The 19,653-nt window shown below is 41.7% G+C and overlaps 1 protein-coding gene across 1 annotated transcript in view; it reads left to right on the forward strand.

Annotated features, from left to right (window-relative positions):
• The window catches only part of LRP2 (LDL receptor related protein 2), a gene marked incomplete at both ends in the record, with an annotated part of 215,934 nt that overhangs the window by 191,738 nt on the left and 4,543 nt on the right, over positions 1-19,653 (forward strand). Inside the window, 12 exons of the mRNA XM_080688848.1 lie at positions 929-1,060; positions 2,725-2,868; positions 4,211-4,376; positions 5,985-6,113; positions 7,252-7,472; positions 8,246-8,422; positions 12,071-12,190; positions 14,445-14,535; positions 15,143-15,210; positions 16,556-16,676; positions 17,154-17,283; positions 18,369-18,470. Coding sequence (XP_080544974.1) covers positions 929-1,060; positions 2,725-2,868; positions 4,211-4,376; positions 5,985-6,113; positions 7,252-7,472; positions 8,246-8,422; positions 12,071-12,190; positions 14,445-14,535; positions 15,143-15,210; positions 16,556-16,676; positions 17,154-17,283; positions 18,369-18,470 — 1,601 coding nt within the window. The remainder of the gene's footprint in view (positions 1-928; positions 1,061-2,724; positions 2,869-4,210; positions 4,377-5,984; positions 6,114-7,251; positions 7,473-8,245; positions 8,423-12,070; positions 12,191-14,444; positions 14,536-15,142; positions 15,211-16,555; positions 16,677-17,153; positions 17,284-18,368; positions 18,471-19,653) is intronic.

Below are 19,653 nucleotides of genomic sequence, written 5' to 3' on the forward strand. Positions count from 1 at the left end.
ATGATAGTTCATACTTTATAGAGTTCTTTTATTTATTTATTGATTGATTGATTGGTTTAGTGGTACTGGGGATAAAATCCAAGGGCATTCTATCTTCGAGCTGCACCCCCTGCCCTGTTTTTTTATTCTTTCTTTTGAAACAGGGTCTCACTGAGTTGCAAAAAGCCTCACTAAGTAGCTGAGGCTGGCCGTGAACTGCGATCCTCCTGTCTCAGCCTCCGGAATGCTGGGATTACAAGTGTGCACCACCATGCCCTGCAAGAGTTCTTTACCAAAAAAAAAAAAAAAAAAAAAGATCAAATTAGGAGCTGGGTGTGGTGGTGCATGTCTATAATCTTAGTACTTGGGAGGCTGAGACAGGAGGATTGCAAGTTCAAAACCAGCCTCAACAATCTAGTGAGACTCTGTCTCTAAAAAAAATAGGGCTAGGTTTGTAGCTCAGAGGTAGAACACCCTGGGTTCAATTTCCAGTACCACAAAAAGAATAACAATAAGAATAAAAATTAAGTTAATAAAAAACATGAAAAGCAGCTGGGCATGGTGGTGCATGCTTGTAATTCCAGTACTTGGGATGCTAAGACAGGAGGATTCGGGTTTGCAGATAGCCTCAGCTACTTTGTGATGCCTTCTGCAAATTAGTGAGACCCTATTTCAAAATAAAGAATAAAAAATCATTCTGGGGGTGAAGCTCAGAGGTAGAATGCCCCTGGGATCAATCCCCAGCACCACATAAACAAAAACAAAAACAAAAAAAACATGAAAAGCAGATGAAACAGGATTGAAACTTAAGTGCTCTAAATGTTGGTACCATTGATTATTTTAATCTGCATTGCTCTTGGCTCCATTGTTTATGAATTTAAACAGAAGCAGGGTCTCTAAGCAATGGATGGAAATAAATATTGCATATTTGATTTTTTTTTGCCTTTAGACATCAACGAATGTGAGCAATTTGGGGTTTGTCCCCAGAACTGTCAAAATACCAAAGGAAGTTATGAATGTTTCTGTGCGGATGGCTTCAGGTCTGTGGGTACCCTCTATGGAACACGGTGTGCAGCTGATGGTACGATGGGCTCACGTCGGGATCACTTGGCTTGGGGGGAAGCAATGCTGATGACGACAGTCTATCAGGGAGTAAACTTATGGCTCTCAATCTTATTTGAACTTGCCAGCGACTTCTCTTTCAACACCTTCCCCATCTCTTTCTTCCTTTTCTTTCTCCTCTCCTTCCAGCTTCAAATACTAGTAACTGCAATCTCCCACCAAATATGGAAGAATTAAAACAAGAGTTATCCATTACTTAATACTTTGGATGTAGCCTCTTACCTACCTTGTTAAAAACTTCAAAAAGTGGACAAGGTGTTACCCTCCAGAGGACTCAGACTTCAACAAAAACTTGTGGGCCCCATGGGCTCCCACAAAAGGGAGCTGACGAGGCCTCTGGCTTTCATTCCATGGAGGTCAAGGTCAGAGGCCATTAATCTAAGACTGCACAGAAAACAATGACTTGGGGAAAGTCAAAGATACGCTGCCCACCTCTCCCTCTGTAACTGCTCATGGACTATTGACGACAGGCAGGAAGGTGTCTGGTACATTTACAACTTCAATCATTAGTTTTACATTTTAGGTCAATTCTAGTATCCGAGAATCAGGCTAGGTGACAAGCACTAATAAGTATAAGAGAGACAGTAAGTAGTAAGTACCAGAGAAATGATAAAATTGCAGGTATATGAGTCGGAAATGTACTCTAAATGTTAAAGGACTGATCTGAATCAGCTTACTCTAGGTAAGGGGTATAGGCTTTTATTTTGAATTTTAAATTTATACTAGAATTTAATAAACTTATTAAGAAAATAGACTTTTATTTTTTCAACTAAGGGCAAAATGGCTATTTAATATATTCATATAAATTGGGCTTTTATTCAAGTAGCATGCTTAACTACTTTATTCCAAACAGTTTTGACTGTGAATGAAACTAGAGTGAAGGCATTTGAGCAGAAAACTTAAAAATGTTTAAATCTTTTAACTAAGGAGATGCTTGAAATAAATTAGAATATTCATATAAAACAATGTCAAGATGGAAGAGCTATATAAAATGAACTTTGAATAGAGACTTAAATTGCAATTGATTGACATTATGTGATTAATTTAATTTAAAAAATTCTGGACAGATATTTTGAGATAAGTCACTATTGAAGGAGGCTTTAGATTAAAAAAATTAAATCAAGGACATGCTGGGCTTTTTCTCATTAGCTAGAAGTTAAATTGGGTCATGGAGATGATGACTTGTTAAGAGTCATAAAATCTGTCCATAAAGAGTAAGGAATAAGGCCTTTCTGGTAAACTTTAAGTGAGGCTGTGAATGTTATATTTCTTCTGTGAGAGCAAAATGTCTATAATCTTGTGTTTTAATGCCACTGAATAAAGAAAATAAATTCAGTGAAAATGAGGATTCTCTGTGGCAATCTCAGCTTGCTCTGTCACTGAAGAGAAAGAATAAAGAACTGATGACTTCCCATGGGAACTGGGGACTAGAATGTCCCCAGTCATGGATTTTGCAACCCCGCTGCATAGTCAGCTCTATTAACAGAAATGATCTGATTTCTATAAATACTCATGTTTTTCAAAGGGGAGAGGAAATACCTGCTATGCAATTTATATTCTACTTTATATTTGAAAAGTTCAGGTTGAAATCGAGCAGATAAAGTAGCCTTCACTTGTTTCCAGGTAACCCTCCTTTGTTGCTACTGCCTGAGAATGTTCGAATCCGAAAATACAATGTCTCATCAGAGAAGTTCTCAGAGTACCTTGAAGAGGAGGAACATATCCAAACAATCGATTATGACTGGGATCCTGAGGGCATAGGCCTCAGTGAGTATTATCTTTGGCATCTGTCACTGATACTTACTTTATGGACTTTTTAGATGGTGAATTTTGGGGAATTTGTTTTTAAACAAGTGGGTTTTGCTTAATGAGCAAAAGGAGGAGGCTCCTCCTACCAGGCCTGCTCCTGATTCTTTACTGAGGCCTTAGGTTCCTGCCAACCTTTCCTGACTTCTCTCCAAAATTTCTCCCCACATCTTCTTGTATTGGAATATTGCCTCATCCTTGCACACTTGGGAAATTTTTACTCAGACCTCAAAGACCAGTTTCAATGTCATCTCCTCTCGGACATCTTTCATCATCCTTTCTGGAAGAGTTCCGTGAATGCTCATCCACGCGTCTGTTGCATTTTATACATGCTTCTACCAAAGCACATGTTAACAATGAGTTACATATTTTCGCCCTAACCCCAAACATGAGTTTTTTGAAGACACAAAATCTAATTCATCTCTATAAGCCCGGCAACTGACTAGCATATAGCACAGTGTATGTGGTGGGTGCTCAAAAAACTCAACGGGATGAAGGAAAAAATGGATAATGCCTTTTGTTGAGCTTCAGTATGATATAGGGAGGTGGTACTGGGATAAGAGTCAGAAAACTTGTCTCTATACCTACAAACTCACTTTCTATCCTTGTGTGCCTCATCTACTGCATTTATAACCCTAAACAAGTATAACAATTCTCTATTTTTTCTGTTAAATGAGAGTAGTCATCTTGTTCTTTCTACCTACCTCTGAGAGTTGTTTCAAATGTTGAACAAACTATTGGATCTGAAATGCTCTGCAAACTATCAATAACTACACCAATGTAAGATTATTACTGTATATTTATTATTATTCATGGAACAAAATGAACTTTGAAAGAAAAATATATACCTAGGAAAGCAGCAGGAGACTAATACATGTACAGTCTTTCCATGCTTTTAAAATACCTGCTGCATACTATTCTTTAGTGTAGCTATATGACTTATCTACATGGCTATTTTACTGCCAATAGTACTGAATGTGACTTTAAATTCTTAGCAGCCTGATATGGTTCATCTATACAATCTGTTTTGGAAACTAGACCTTGATCCTAATGAGAATAAATAAATGAGTTACCTTCAGATAGCAGTGATTAAGAAAATATCAGTAAGTCGTCTGAAGTGTTTGTAGCTAATAATATAGTATAGGTAGCTTTTAGTATGACAGATTTTGAGGTTTAATCATACTGATACAATTGAATTATTAGAATTATAAGAACAAAGTAGGGATGTCAATAAATGAACAATACTTGATCCTCCTTCACTGATGTGCTTAACATGAAACTGGCCATGTGTCTTCCTCTGTAGGTATTGTATATTACACTGTACTAGCACAGGGCTCTGAGTTCGGTGCTATCAAACGTGCCTACATCCCCAACTTTGAATCTGGAAGAAATAATCCCATTCAGGAAGTTGATCTGGGCCTGAAATATATAATGCAGCCAGACGGATTAGCAGTGGACTGGGTTGGAAGGTAAATTTGCCACACTCTTCCCTCTTGCCCCTCCATCTTCCTGGCTCATGCTCTCTACTGCTCACAGTGGCCATGTTCAGCTGTGTGTGGGTGCCATTCAGCTGCTGGGCTCCTCAGTCACCCCAGCCCCAGCCCAGCAGCCACTTCTGCTTACTCCAGCGAGTCAGGTAATCATTAACCGTTTCCTATATTGTATATGTGCCATGAAAAGGCTTGGGAAAGCACCCAAGTCAAGACTCTGGATTCCAAAATTAGCTCTGGAATTCAAGCAATCAATTTGCAGTGTGGCAGCACTGTCGATGTTGTGATGCAATGGGACCACCTCACAATTCTACAGGCAAAGCAGTTGAGACTGAAAAGGTTTTCTCTATGGTAATCATTTTGGGGGTGGGGGGGACAATCCTCATCATGTCTTAGTCAGGCTAGCCAGCTGGAACTGATTGGAAACTTGACTTTCCTGTTTAATCTTTGGGTTTGAGTTAACAGGTGTCAGACCTTCTAGTACCTTCTGGCTCTAGCACCCCTTCTAGAGACGAGAGCCACACAGTTTGGATGATTCCTAAGTCAGAACCTTATGCAGGGTCAGATGGAAACCACGTGAGGTGGAAACCTGTGTGGAAAGCTACTCAGGAACCTCTTCAAGGAGGAGGTGGCCCTGGAGTGACATTGAGGGCTGGGCGAGTGATCACATGCCGAGGAGCTCACACATTCACAGAGTCCCCCACATCCTTGAAAATGAAATAATAATAGATATCTGAGAGGGAAGCCTCAGGGCTCACTGCCCTTCCAGAATGAACAGTCCTGTGCAGTGTAAATTCATTTTTACTGTTTAACAACCTTATCTGGTGTTCCTGGAAGACTTGACCTTCTCCAAAGAAGCTAATTAGGACCCCACTGTGCCTGCAGGCTACCAGGAGACTCACTTCAGCCTTTTCTGTCAGGAAACAGGGCCCTGGAGAACTATGAGTGGAGTGAGGAGCCTGGAGCTGTTGACATTAACACTTCCTTCTGAAAGCCAACTAGGCAAAGGCAAAAAGGCCCTTTTGTTTTAACTTTTACCTCTTTCTCAGCTTCAATGAATAAGGGAGTTAAATTGCTGGAGCTCTTTCTGCTTATAAGAAATGGAGACCTGCAGCCTTGAAAGTGGAAATAAGCTGCCATTTGTTTTGTTGAGAAGCTGTTTCTGCTCCTCTTTGGGGTTGATGTTAGATTCCTATTGATTGCATTCGGGCTTTTTGCAGAGGAGAGAACTGACTCTGGGCAGAAAGAATTAAAGGACCAACCCAGAAATGCTTTATGACTTCTACCTGGACACACAGCTCTTACAATACTGGCAGATGTGAGACCAGGCTGACTGCTTGTCCACTGCCATTTGATGATCTTGAGGGGCCAGCTGCTTTGGCTGATCAGGCTGGAGTCTCTCCATCCCTCACTCTTTCTTGTGCGACCTTCCAAATATCTCTTTGGCCATAGAGATTAGGACCTTCCTGACAGAGGGGCACTGTGCTCTGATTAGAGGTATCTGAGTAGGTATCTTGCTGACCAGATATTTCAATCTAAATTTTCTCATTTTCGAAACATTGTTTGACTTTGTCCCTCTGAATTCAGGCACATTTACTGGTCAGATGCCAAAAACCAACGGATTGAGGTGGCTAGACTTGATGGAAGGTACAGAAAGTGGCTGATAACCACCCAACTGGATCAACCAGCTGCAATTGTTGTGAATCCCAAACTAGGGTAAGTACTAGGAATCTTTAATATTCTAGGTATTCTCCACTGGGTTCTCATAAAATTATACATCTTTAATATTTTTCCTAATTGTACTGAAATTGTCCTTCAATTTTTTTGAGTGGAATCTATGTCTGCTCAAAGAATTATAATATACCCTGGGATTATATAATTTCTATTGGGGAAATTTTTTTGAGAACATCCTGATAATCTTTTTGTTTACATGAATTTCTTGTCTGAACTTCAGAATTCGTTGTGAAATGACCTCCTCTAATTAAAGGCTTAATCAGAATTTTTTTTCTTTCAATTGAATGTTTCTAAAAGTAACTCATTCAGGGTTTTGGTTGTATTTTTATTGGATATAATTAGACATTTATTTCCAAAATATGCAAATATATAAAACAACACATGTATAAATATGTATTATCGATCTGTAGAAATATTCCAATTTGGAGTCTATCTGTATACTATCTCAGCATGAGAACTTGTTTTGTCATTTTTGCAAGACATTTTTTTCTCTTCAAGATGTTTGGATAAGCAGACAAACTGATATGTACATATTTAATTAGCCTTAGAATAAAAACACTTGAAAAAATTTTTTGAGTAGCCCCAAATACTTCCCCTATTTGGACAAGACCAGTATGACTCTTTGTAAATACGCCAGTGGTTGTATATAAAACACCATGACTTATTATTACTTTGAGTGTTATATTCCATTTGTTACATCATGCCTCAGAAGCTCAGCAATGACACTAAAGATGCTTGTTTGATAAGATTAACCTGTAATGGGGCCTTGTCCTCAACATCAGTCTTTGCTTTTTATATATATAAGAATATATATATATATTCTTATATATATAATATATATTATATATATTATATTATATATTATATATAATATATATTCTTATATAGATAAGAATATATATATAAGAATATATATATTCTTATATATATTCTTACATATATAATATCTTTGAAACAAAGAGATGCTCTCTATCTACTGAGGATTTTACTGAGAAATATTAAAGTAGTGTCACTTAGCACCCAGGTTTCTGTGCAAAGCTGTTCATTGTTGGTAATGTTCCACCGTGGTAGGGCAGCCCAGCCAGGTGCGGTGCTGCAATGGAGAAAATGTCTGTTACAGGCTTATGTTCTGGACGGACCAGGGAAAAGACTCTAAAATCGAGTCCGCCTGGATGAATGGAGAACATCGCAACACCCTGGTTTCCGAGGACCTTGGCTGGCCAACTGGCCTGTCTATTGATTATTTGAACAATGACCGGATCTACTGGAGTGACTCCAAGGAGGATGTTATTGAAACCATAAGATACGATGGGACTGATAGGAGAGTCATTGTAAATGAAGGTTAGAAATGAGTTAGAATTCAATATATATTATATGATTACTTAACATATCTCGTCTCTTTACCCATTTTCTCAAGAAGGAACCCTATTCTTAGGAAATGATTTATGTAGTTTCTAGGATATCTGCCCCTTCTAGTTGTTGACTTAAATGCAAATGAATCAACTAGCAATAATTAAATCCACTTTGCTCTTTTTACGTCATTTTAAGAATTGCTTTTTAGGAGCAGATATTGACATAACTGAGATTTGTTAGGTTGTCCTGAGGCAGTGCTCATGTGTATCAATGTAAATCCATGTCTGACTGCTTCTAGATACATGTTTAATGTGCCAAACTGCTCCTTGAGATAGGCACAACTGGAAACATCTAGAAGGAAAGGAGCATTACTTATCCAGTTTCAGCAGTCTGCAATCACCCAATACATATCTCATTCTTCCTACCTGACCATCTTTGTCTTATGTTCAAAAGAAAAAACAAAATCTCTGCCCTACAAATTACTTTTCAAATATGAAATAAAATCAGCACTTGTAAGTGAGCTAGTGCCCTTTAATTGGTGTCAGACAGCATGCAGTAATCTTGTTTAATTGGCCATCTTGATCTGCCAGCATAGCACTTTCACAGTCACATGTACAGAAAATCTGCCTGAATGTTCCTGGAGTTTCTAGGCATTGTGCTGGGAATTAAGTCAAGCTGAATGATATCAGACTTAGAAGTGTGCTGGGGTGTTGTCTTTTTAATAGCCTCATATTGTTTGTTTTTCTGCTGTGGGTAAGCAGCAATGAAGCCTTACAGCCTGGACATCTTTGAAGACCAGTTGTACTGGGTATCTAAGGAGAAGGGAGAAGTATGGAGACAAAATAAATTTGGGCAAGGGCAGAAGGAGAAGATGCTGATAGTGAACCCTTGGCTCACTCAAGTTCGAATCTTTCATCAGCTCAGATACAATCAGTCAGGTAATCACCCACCTTGGAATAAAATACTTGTTGTCTAGAAGCCTTATTTCAAAATAATAACTATAGTGTTGGGAAAGGGTGCTGGATAATAAATAATGGGCTATTCTCTTTTTGCACAAAATGCTTACACATCCATGTGTATATGTGTGTATGGTTGAGGGTGGGTGGTTTAGCCATTTTGACCAAAGAAAGATAAAATTGGAGGACAAATAAAATTATACAAGCCATCAATAGTAAAAAAAAAAAAAACAAAGTAAAAATATTTCAGTGTTCATTGTTTGGAATCAGATATATACATCTAGGCCACGGAACCCAGGTGATATCAGACCCCTGCTAAATTGGGTTAACAAGTCACAAAATGGATTTTGTGGATATCAGAAGTCTTATTCATTTGTTTTTGCTTGTTTGTTATTAGTATTGGTGATCAAACCCATGTGCTTTCTACCTCTGAGATGTATCCCAAGCCCCCTTTTTATTTATTTATTTTTATTTTGAAACAGGGTCTTGCTAAGTTGCTGAGGGTCTTACTAAATTGCTGAGGCCTGTCTTGAAATTGCAATCCTCCTGCCTCAGCCTCCTAAGTACAGGTGTGTATCACCCCTGGTTGTCTTATTGACTCTTTCCTTTTCTTTTCCTTTCTTTTCTATACTGGAGATTGAACCTAGTTCAATCTAGGTAGAATGTTCATTCTACCTTTGAGCTATAACCTTTAGACTTATTTTTATTTTTATTTTTTTTACTTTTTATTTATTTATTTTTTTGGTGGTACTGGGGTTCCTGGAAACCCTTCTACCTCCGGGCTATACTCCCAGACCTATTTAATACTTTTTTTAAATTTGGAAACAGGGTCTCTTAAGCCAGAGCGGCTAGCTTTGCACCTGCACAATCCTCCTGTCTCCGCCTCCCAAGTGCGGGGATTACAAGAGTGTGCCACCATACCTGGCGACTTATTTTTATTTTTGAAACAGAGTCTCACTAAGTTGCTCAGGGCCTCACTAAGTTGCTGAGGCTATCCTTAAATTTATAGACCTCCTGTCCCAGCCTCCCAAGTACTGGGTTTACAGGTGTGCACCACTGTGTCTGGCTACCTTAATCATAATTACAGTGGTCAGATCAGACTACTCAGATTATCCTGAGATCTGTGTACCTGAGTTTAAAATTGTCAGTCTGGTGCATTTCTACCTCCTCCTCTCTTTATGATTGTCTGTGTTCCAGGTGCCGCTTCCTCAGGTTAGCTGAGTTCCAGTTTCAGCATTGTGTGGAGTGGGATAAAGGGAAAGGGCATTTTTTAAGTGAGGAAGGGAAACAGCTTTACTAAGTTCTGCACTTCAGTTCTCCTCTCGGTATTAACCTGACACCTTACTTCAAAACCTTAGCACAAGGTTTCATTCATCTCAAATAAAGACATTGAGCTAGTTTGTGTGCTGAAGTCACACAACTAACAAATGAGATCTAAACTCAGAGGTGATTTTTAAGTTTGCGTCTGTTTAACCCAAAACTCAGTGTTTTTCTGATCTGGTCCAGTGCTCAGTATGCCTAGCTCCTGGTTGACTGTGCAGCTATGGAGCCTTTGACAAATCACTTGCTTCCAATCCTGCATGTGGATCAAGGGTAGCTCTTAAGGTCCTCTTGCCTCCACTGACACACACACACACACACACACACACACACACACACACACACACACACACATCCCGAATCAACCTTGGCCAAGCGCATCCCAGAGCCGAGAGTCTCAGGAGGTCACACTGGTGGCAAATGCCCTTTCTAGGGAGTAACTCCTTTGTGTCACTTGTAGTTATCAGCTCCCTCCAGCTGCTCTCCCAAGCTCTCCAACACTACCATTATGATAGTGTTACATCCCGAGTGCCCCTGTGTCCCTTGTGAAGAAGGCAGAAGAAAGCCTGGCGACTGTCTCTCACTCCGCTGATGTTTTGGCTTCTTTGGATTGAGATGGAGGCCTGAGGTCACCCCGCCCCCACCCCAGTTCTGCTGGATTAACATTTACCCTGTACTCACAGTTCAAATCTTAGAATCATTTGGAGAGCTAAACATAGATTCTAGGGCCCACCTGAGGGATTTGTAATCACAGTCCCCTAGGGGGCCTAAGAACTTCATTCCTAAAGAGCTCCCAGGGACATGTTCTGAGAACCACAGCTCCAGGCCCTTGCTACCTGAGGACCAATAACACTGATAGTCAATGGAAGCTGGTTGGAAATTCAATGCTCAGGCCCCAACCCAGACCTTCTGAACTAGAATTTGAATTTTAACAAGATGATTTGTACCACATGACAGTTGGAAAAAGCTCTGCTCTAGCAAGTTGACCAAGTGGTCATGGAACAGGTTTTGAGTGAGGGTTTTGAAATATTTTATTATTTTATAGTGATGTCTCATCTGTGGCTATACTTTAGATGATGGAGAATCAGGATCACAGAATATTAGCCTGAGAAAAAGTTTTTATGTGTTTATATAATACAGTGTAACTCTTGGAAAAATGACTAGATATATCACAATATATATTAAGATACAATTCAAAAAAATTTTAGAATTGAATGAGGCATTTTTAGTGACAATAACTTGAGCTCCATCCCAGAACAACTTAAATCTGAGTATTAATATTTTGAATAGAGTTAGGTCTGGTGGCACATGCCTGCAATTCCAGTATCTGGGAGGCTGAGACAGAATCACAGGTTTGAGGACAGCCTCAGCAAGTAGTGAGACTCAGCAACCTAGTGAGACTCTGTGTCAAAATAAAATAAAATAGGGCTGAGGTGTAGCTCAGCGGTAGAAAACCCCTTGTTTCAATCCCCCATACCACATACACAAAAGAGAAAGAAAGAAAGAAAGAAAGAAAGAAAGGAAGAAATATATTTTTTTTTGTAGGTCTGAGGATGGAACCCAGGGGCATTTGACCTCTGAGCTACACCCCCTGCCCTATTTTTTATTCTTTATTTTGAGACAGGGTCTCACTAAGTTGTGGAGGGTCTCACTAAGTAGCTGAGGCTGTCCGCGAACCACAATCCTCCATTCATTGCCTCCCGAATGCTGGAATTACAAGTGCATGCCACCACACCTGGCAGAAATTTTTTGAATAGCACGCAGGTGATTCTAGTGAATCATAGATATAAATTCCTTTTTCTTACACTTAAGGAAATTGAAGCCCAGAAGAAAATCTACTTAGAGAGTTGGAGTAGAAGCCTTATTACTGCATGCTTTGGATAGACTATAGATGATAACCTATGCAGATATGGGTGAAAACAATTCTTGATATAAAGTTGAGTTCTCGCTGGTCTTTTGAACCATCTCAAGTAGCTTGAGATGGCACCAATTAGATTTGGAGGTTAGGCAGTGACAGATACGTGCCTTCCAGGCCTGCCAGGGCTATAGGGGAGCCAAGTGGTGCCAGTAGACAGGCGAGTGCCACCGACAAGGGTTGGGCCCAGAGAGGGACTGTGCCGCTTTGTGGGTGTGGCAAGGATGGTGGTGTAAGTGAGTCTCCATGTGACGTGACATGTGTCCTGCTGCCACATGCTGCCTGGGCTCCGCCCTCGCCTGGCATCTGCACACGCCACAGATTGGCATGCCCTAGGTTGGGGTATTGACTCTCCTGTCGCCAGGACCTAACTACGCTTCCCATCTGCTTTCCAGTGCCCAACCCGTGTAAACAGATCTGCAGCCACCTCTGCCTACTGAGACCCGGAGGATACAGCTGTGCCTGTCCCCAAGGCTCCACCTTTATCAGGGGGAGCTCCGTTGAGTGTGATGCAGGTAGGGGCACTATCTGGATGGCCACAGGCTGCTCGGGGGCATGAAGAATCCCCATGTGGGGGCAGCTAGAAAGAGGGTGAGAGAGGTGGGAAACACCAGCAGAACCAAGGAGGGCTCCAGGGCCCAAGCAAATTGGGTGCCAATGATTTCTGAGAATTGTTTGCTAGGCTTGCAGAGCTATGGATCAGTATCCCTAACTCTGTGCTTGTGTTGTTTTGTAAAGACTTTGGGAAGGGTGAGGCTTCTCTCAGGATACTTCCTCTTTCCTTTGGTGCAGTCTGCACTCCTCTTGCCCTGAATTCACTCAGCCTTAACTGAGCTCCCTGAGGTGGAGAACCCTGTTTCTGAGGTGGGAGGGCTGGTACAGGGCAGGGCAGGGGTGCTACGGGATGGTCACACGCTCATCTGAGAAGTTTAACAACTGAAAAAGGGCCATATTTTGAAGGATCCTTTATGATGTTGGGAAATGAGGGTCATTTATAAATAAGGAAGTAGTGGTTTAATTCTCAACCCAAATAATGTCGTGGCAAGACCTTTTAGCAAGAGCTATTTCGTTTTAATTATATATTTTTAGTACTCTGGCATTTGACCTCTGAGCTACACCCCCACACTCCCCCCACACTTTTAAATTTTGAAACAAGGTCTCGCTGAGTTGCTGAGGCTGGCCTTGAACCTGTGATCCTTCTGTCTCAGCCTCTCAAGTACTGGGATTGCTGGCATGTGCCACCATGCTCAGCTTCAGTGGCTGTTTTAAATTAGGGAGTTAGTAGGTCATAGGGAATAACTAATATTCCTAACTAGTATCCTCTGCTTAATAAACATGTATCCTATGCTTAATAATCACCTTGCTGTTCATCCTGCTGCCCATTTACGGCTAACCTCCTTGGGCTGCCTTCCCATTTTAGTTGGTGGAGAAATGAAGAGGCTTAATCATGTTCTGCCAGCAGGGGGCGCAAGTGGTTAACAAGGACCCATTGTTTGGCTCATCCCAACCAGTCTGAAAGCATTTTGCGAAAAGAGAGGAAAGATTGCTTCCCTTCTCTTTCCCCTGGTCCAAGACTCATTCCAACACTACCGGGGAAATATTGACAAGATTCCAATATTTTGAGCAATTTGTTCTCTGCTGGCGATGGGTCTTTTTGACACTTATTGAGGTTTCGTGTTGTAGACGAGGGGTTCTGCAAGTTGTTGCTTCATCTGCCACTCTCATCACTTAAACTTTCTGCGGGGTGAATTATGTTGAGATTCCTATTGAAAAGAACTTGACCTATGTGAGCACATTAATGATGTCAGTCATTGCATATAGGGCCTTGGTTTGGTATATTAATCAATTAATTGGATAGTTCCCTAAGTATTTATTGATTGCCTACTATGTGCTAGGCACTGATCTGAATACTGGAGATATCAGAAGTGAACAAAGCAGACAACCCCCTGCCCTTGTTGAGCTTTTTTTTCCTAATGGGACAATAAATAGAGAACCCCATAAATGCATACTAGGAAGGTGGTGAAAGTATCATGGAGACAAAGTACAGCAGGGAAGGAAGGGAGGGTGGCTGGTGGGCTTGCTCCTTCAGGTAGAGCGTTCAACAGTGGCCTCTGATAAAGGGAGCTTTGAGTAGAGATTCAGATTGAGGCTGAGTGAGCCGGGAGGGTTTTGAGACTCCTTATATAAAATGCGCATCTGACAAATTGTTATGGGATAGCATCTAAGTCTATGGTGTGGAAGCATCCCTGATCCATCAGGCACATCCCAGGAGTATGTGGGCAGCTGGGAGCAGCCACCCGGAGTAAGGGCAGTTTGTCCCTCAGGAATCTGTGCCTCTGTATTTGTACATCTGCCTGTTGGTTAGTGGATGGCTGGTGCTTCAGCTCCTTTGCCGCAGTTTCCAGGGGTGCCCAAGTTAAACTCTCCATTTTAACAGCTCTCAGAGGAGAATCCAGAAAACTTCAAATGAGAACATAAATGTCTTATGAGGTTTTCTTACCACAAATTTCTTTCAACTATTAATAGAGGCTTTGGAGTTTACCATCTTTCCACAGTTGGGGGGGGGTTCTATCAACTGCCTATTTCTTTCAACAAAATGTATATCACGCTGCAAGATCTTATCATTGATAAGGACATTCATCTGACATAGGGAGCAGGTGACAGCTTGGCAGGGAGGCTCGTGAGCTGGCCTGGGCAGGTTTGCATGGTGTGGGTGCCCCGCTGCTGCGTCTGGCTCACTAACACATGCATGGCTTTCCCTCTCTGCAGCCATTGAACTTCCTATCACCATGCCCCCTCCATGCAGGTGTATGTACGGAGGAAGTTGCTATTTTGATGAGAATGACCTCCCCAAATGCAAGTAAGTCTGACTGTTGAGGTCCGAGCCATAGGCCTTGCCTCTTTTGGGGGAATCTGATACCTTAAAGCAGCTGGTAAAGCTAGTGCAAGCACCTGTCAGTTCACTAATTTTCACATCTTAACCAGCTTGTCCTCCCTTGGGGAAGTCATGAGAGAACTTGGGCAGCGCTTCTCAAACTATGCTATGCCTGGCATCTGGTAGAAGTGCCCGTCCTCATTCACAGGGATTCTGCATTTCTACCAAGCCCCCGGGGATGCAGGAAGTCAGGGGCCACACTCTGGGGAGTGAGGAGTTAGGGAAATGGCAGTAGGGCCTTCATGCCCACCTGGGATGAGCGTTTGCAGTGGGGGAGGTGGTGGCTGTCAGCAGAGCTGCAGGAACACAGGGCACTCAAGACAAAGAGAAGAAGGAAGCTACTGAGAACGTTCCAGGCCAATCTTCTCTTGTTTGTCGTGTGTTGGCAGGATAAGCTGAAGTTATGGAGGATAAATTGTTCAGCATGTACCTTACTCGTCAAAGCTCTCTCTACCTCAAAACGTACCTATAAAATCACAGTAGGGCTTAAGAAGGCAGCAGGCTAGTGAACGGTTCTCCTTTTTACTTTCAGGTGTTCTAGTGGCTACACAGGAGCATACTGTGAAATAGGGCTTTCAAAAGGCATCCCTCCAGGAACAAGTAAGTTTGAAGAGTCTAAAGAGAGAGCCTACAGGATGGGAGATCTGTGCCAGCTACTCCACTGAGAGGACTGATCTCTAGAATATACAGAGAACTTAACACTAAAAGTATGGATGTGAAGAGAATTTCTTACCTCAGAAACAAATACCTCACCCAAATACTGGGCAACTGAACTGAATAGATGCCTTTCAAAAGAAGTACAAAGAGCCAGTAAATATATGAAAATATGTTCAACATCATTAGCAATCATGGAAATACAAAACTACACTGAGATTTCCTTTAACTCTAGTTAAAATGGCAATCTAAGCCAGGCGTGGTGGTGCACGCTTGTAATCCTGGTACTTGGGAGGCTGAGGCAGGAGGATCCCAGGTTTGCAGCCAGCCTCAGCTACTTAGTGAGGACCTCCACAACTTAGTGAGACCCTGTTTCAAAATAAAGAATAAAAGAAAGTTCTGGGGCTATGGCTCGGTGGCAGAATACCACTGGGTTCAACCCCTAGTACTGTAAAAAAAGAAAAAAGTAATAAAATGGCAATCTTAAGAGTATATACAATGATAATTGCTCATGAGGATGTAGGGAAACAGGAACCATTATACATTCTTGTTGGAATTGTGAATTAGTATTGTGGCTATGGAGATCAGAAAAGAACCACTGTATAACCTTATTACACCACTCCCAGGGATTTTCCAAAGGAATTGAAGTCAGAATATTATAGCGACACATGCATACCCATGTTTATAACAGCACAATTCGCAACAGCCAAATATGGAATCACTCTAGGTGTCTGTCAACAGATGAATCGATTATGAAACTGAGGTATACACACAATGGAATTTTACTCAGCCATAAATAAAAAATCTGTTATTTGCAGAGGAATGGATGGAACTAGAGAATATTATTCTAAGTGATATCAGCCAGTCTCAGAAATTGAAGGATTATATGCTCTCTCTCATATGTGGAAGCTAGAGACAAATTGGGAGACCAGAGAGGGACTTCAAATAAACGAGGAAAGATTTCAGTACAATAGCGGATGGGGATTCAGGGAGGGAAGTTGGAGGGGGAAGGAGATTTGATGAAGGAGACAGTTCCAGTAATGCTATGTACATATATGAAATCTTCAATACCAGTAACATGTATGAGGAGGAGGAGGAGGAGGGAGTGGGGTAGAATTGAAACAAAACAAAAAGAATAGGAGCAACTTGAAAGTACTCATGGCCCTTAACACAGGTGCTGCCATATGTTCTTTTCAACACAGTCTGAAGAATGAGTGGTCCTAACTGCTGAGTTTGCCGGCTCTTCCTTCTCCGTGTTGATAATGTTCTCTGCTTCCTCCTTCTTTCTTAGCCGCGATGGCCGTGCTCCTGACCATCCTCCTGATCATCATCCTTGGGGCTCTGGCAACTGTAGGATTTTTCCACTATAGAAAAACAGGCTCTCTTTTGCCAGCTCTACCCAAGCTGCCAAGGTCAGTTTCTTTACATGGAATACTGATGTTAGAAGACTGTGTGAATATGACCATGTGAATAAATGGGTTTTAAAAAAATACTACATGCAGTTCATCCATCTGGCAGAAACAAAAAGCTGCGAGGATTAAAGCAGTCACTTCAAGTCACGACTTTATCGAGAGCTTCTCAGAAGCCGGAGTGACAGATTCTGTTGTGTAGTCCAGATGGTCGGGTCTCCTTGTGGGTGTCAGGCCAGGCCGGGGCCAAGGTGGCTATGTGTCACTTGGCTTTATCCTGCAAGTGTTCCCTGGACCTTAAGCATTGGAGATCATGCTTCAATGTTTCCAAGAAACAAGGGCACTTACTACCATATGCGATGTGTGTACCTTCAGGTTGGAATCGCACATTTCATTAAGTAAGACTTAGCAGTATGGAGGAAAGGGGACTGTTGCAAAGGTATCTGAAATGTAATATGACACTGTTTGTGTTACTTACAGCTTAAGCAGTCTTGTCAAACCCTCTGAAAATGGAAACGGGGTGACTTTCAGATCAGGGGCAGACGTTAACATGGATATAGGGGTGTCTGATTTTGGCCCCGAGACGGATATTGACAGATCAATGGCGATGGTGAGTGTGGTTTCCGAATGATTGTTTCAGGGTTGTCATTTCTACTACTTCATCAGAGCAATACTTTTTTTTATAAAGAGTACAAGTAACCACAAGAACATTGAAATAAAGAATGAAGTCTGCACAACAGGACGTGCTAAGAAAACATTAGGTTTGTTGCAGAAAAGCATCTAAAAACAGTAATAAAGGTAGTAATAAAATTGAAATCACCCTTATGTTATTAGGGCCATAAGCAGTCTTAAGTTGAATTGGAATCTTAAGGAGATTTATGGGTATTTTTGGGGGGGTTCAGATGGGGGAAAGAACATGATAATTTGTTTTTATTTGATGACATTTTGTATGTGTAAAAAGAATAGGGAATTATATTTTTCAAGTGTCTTATTTTCCCACCAATGTATAGTAAGGGAACAAATAGTGATTTTAGAGTCAGAGTCAATTCAAACTGTGGTTCTACAGTATGTGATAGTAGATGTGGAGCTTGCCTCTCTGATCCTCACTGTTCCCCTCTGTAGAATGGGTTCAAGAATATCTCCTGTGAGAACCAAGTGAGATGCTTTAGGAGCCTAGCACAGCCTTGGCACGGAGCGGGGTTTCTCCGTGAACACTATTGAGAACCCTTTCAGTATTTTGTCCCTCCCCCAAATCTTTCATGTTTTGCCTTACCTGAAAGCATATTATCCATTCCTCTCTTTCTCCTCCTCCTTCCCATCCTCCTCCTCCTCCTTTTTCTTTGTCCACCACCCACCCTTTTCTCTGTTGCACAGACCCATCCCCAAGTGAGCTGTAAGGGGTTATGGAGAATTCAGTTATGGAGAAGAGTGTTTTCTGGAGCTGATGCCTGCATTGTGTCATCAGAGGCTTCCTGTCTCTGTTGCTTTCTTGTTATTGTGGCTGGAGACCAAATCCAGGGCCTTGTGCATGCTAAGCAGTGAGCCATGGCCCCAGCTTTCTTTGCATTCTTTAAGCCTTCATATTTCGGGTAACTTTGGCAAAGCATCCGGCACACTCCCAGGAGTGAAGAGGCACCTCTCCCTGTGGGTAGGTCAGACTCGCGCGCTGTGATCTCTCTCTTCTCTCCCCACCAGAGTGAACAGTTTGCCATAGAGATGGGGAAGCAGCCTGTAATATTTGAAAACCCGATGTACACAGCCAGAGACAGCGCTGCCAAAGTGGTTCTGCCGGCCCAGGTGAGATGTCACACAGCCCTTTCCTTCAGCTGGTCTTGTGTTGCGTGACCTCCCACGAAGGGCCTCCTAAACTTCCCTCCAGTGGAAGGGAACACAGCAGCCGGGCCGGGCTGTACTCTGCAGCACCTGGGCTGGCTTCCTGCCGTAGGCCCTGCAGGCGCCCAGAGACCTGTGTTGCTGGGCACTGTGTGGCACGGCCACACCAGCTACGCCATTCCTTCTGAGAGGAGCCACAGCAAGAAGTGGGAGTCCATTCAGAGGCCTGATGAACGCAGTGCCTGACATGCTGCAAGGTCTTCCTAAGTGCTTAGGAAGGGACGGGGTGGATGGCTGTGCCCCCAAGGGATGAGTTGAGGTGATCAAAGGCAGAGGTACCTCCTATGCTTTGCCTTTACGAGATTTTTCTAAAAAGTATGAGCATCTTCTGAGTTGACAGGCAGATGTCTAAATTTACTTTGGGGCAGCCCCATTGTTGAGCATCTTTAAGAGGAGCTGAGAAAGGAGTCCTGTGGTCGAAGGGAGAGAACTTTTTACCAGGTTTGGACCAATAACCCCAGCAACAGTTCAGGCTGGCCACCTGTGCCTACTTCGTTCACACAACTATAGCCTGGGTGACAAAAATGTTCAATGTTGACACTAAGCTTCTTTCAACTCAACATATGGCATAGTTTAATAATGTAAAACAGAAAGATTTATTTTACAAATAGCTTTCTTTAAGATTCACTTGAATCTTGAAAGTATTTTCCCTGATTCTTTGATTTTGAACCAGCAAAATCTGAATACAGGATGAAGCAGACAGGATGTTTCGCTTGGCGTTTTCACTTGAGATAACATGAGCCAATGTATACAAATGCATATTCAAGGTCAGGAAGGACCAAAGTGGTAAATGTGAAAAGAGGATGATGAGAAAATTACCTTCCCTGTAATTTATATACTCATGATGACTTGTGTTTAAGAGGGGACCTTGGAATGATATAAATATTATAAAAATATGTAGAGGTATATAAATTTTATGTCTATTGTTTAAAAATTCAACTTTTAAGTAATCTAAAATTATTAATTTACTTCTTAATATTCAAAGGTGAGATTCTCTGTTTATCAGTGATTTGGGGGAACTATCCATGCTGTTCTTCAAGGACTTGGATGTCAATATACAACCAGAGTATCTTTTATCCAAAAATAT

This window comes from Muscardinus avellanarius, assembly GCF_963383645.1.
Source record: "Muscardinus avellanarius genome assembly, chromosome: 2".
Classification (NCBI taxonomy): Eukaryota; Metazoa; Chordata; class Mammalia; order Rodentia; family Gliridae; genus Muscardinus; species Muscardinus avellanarius.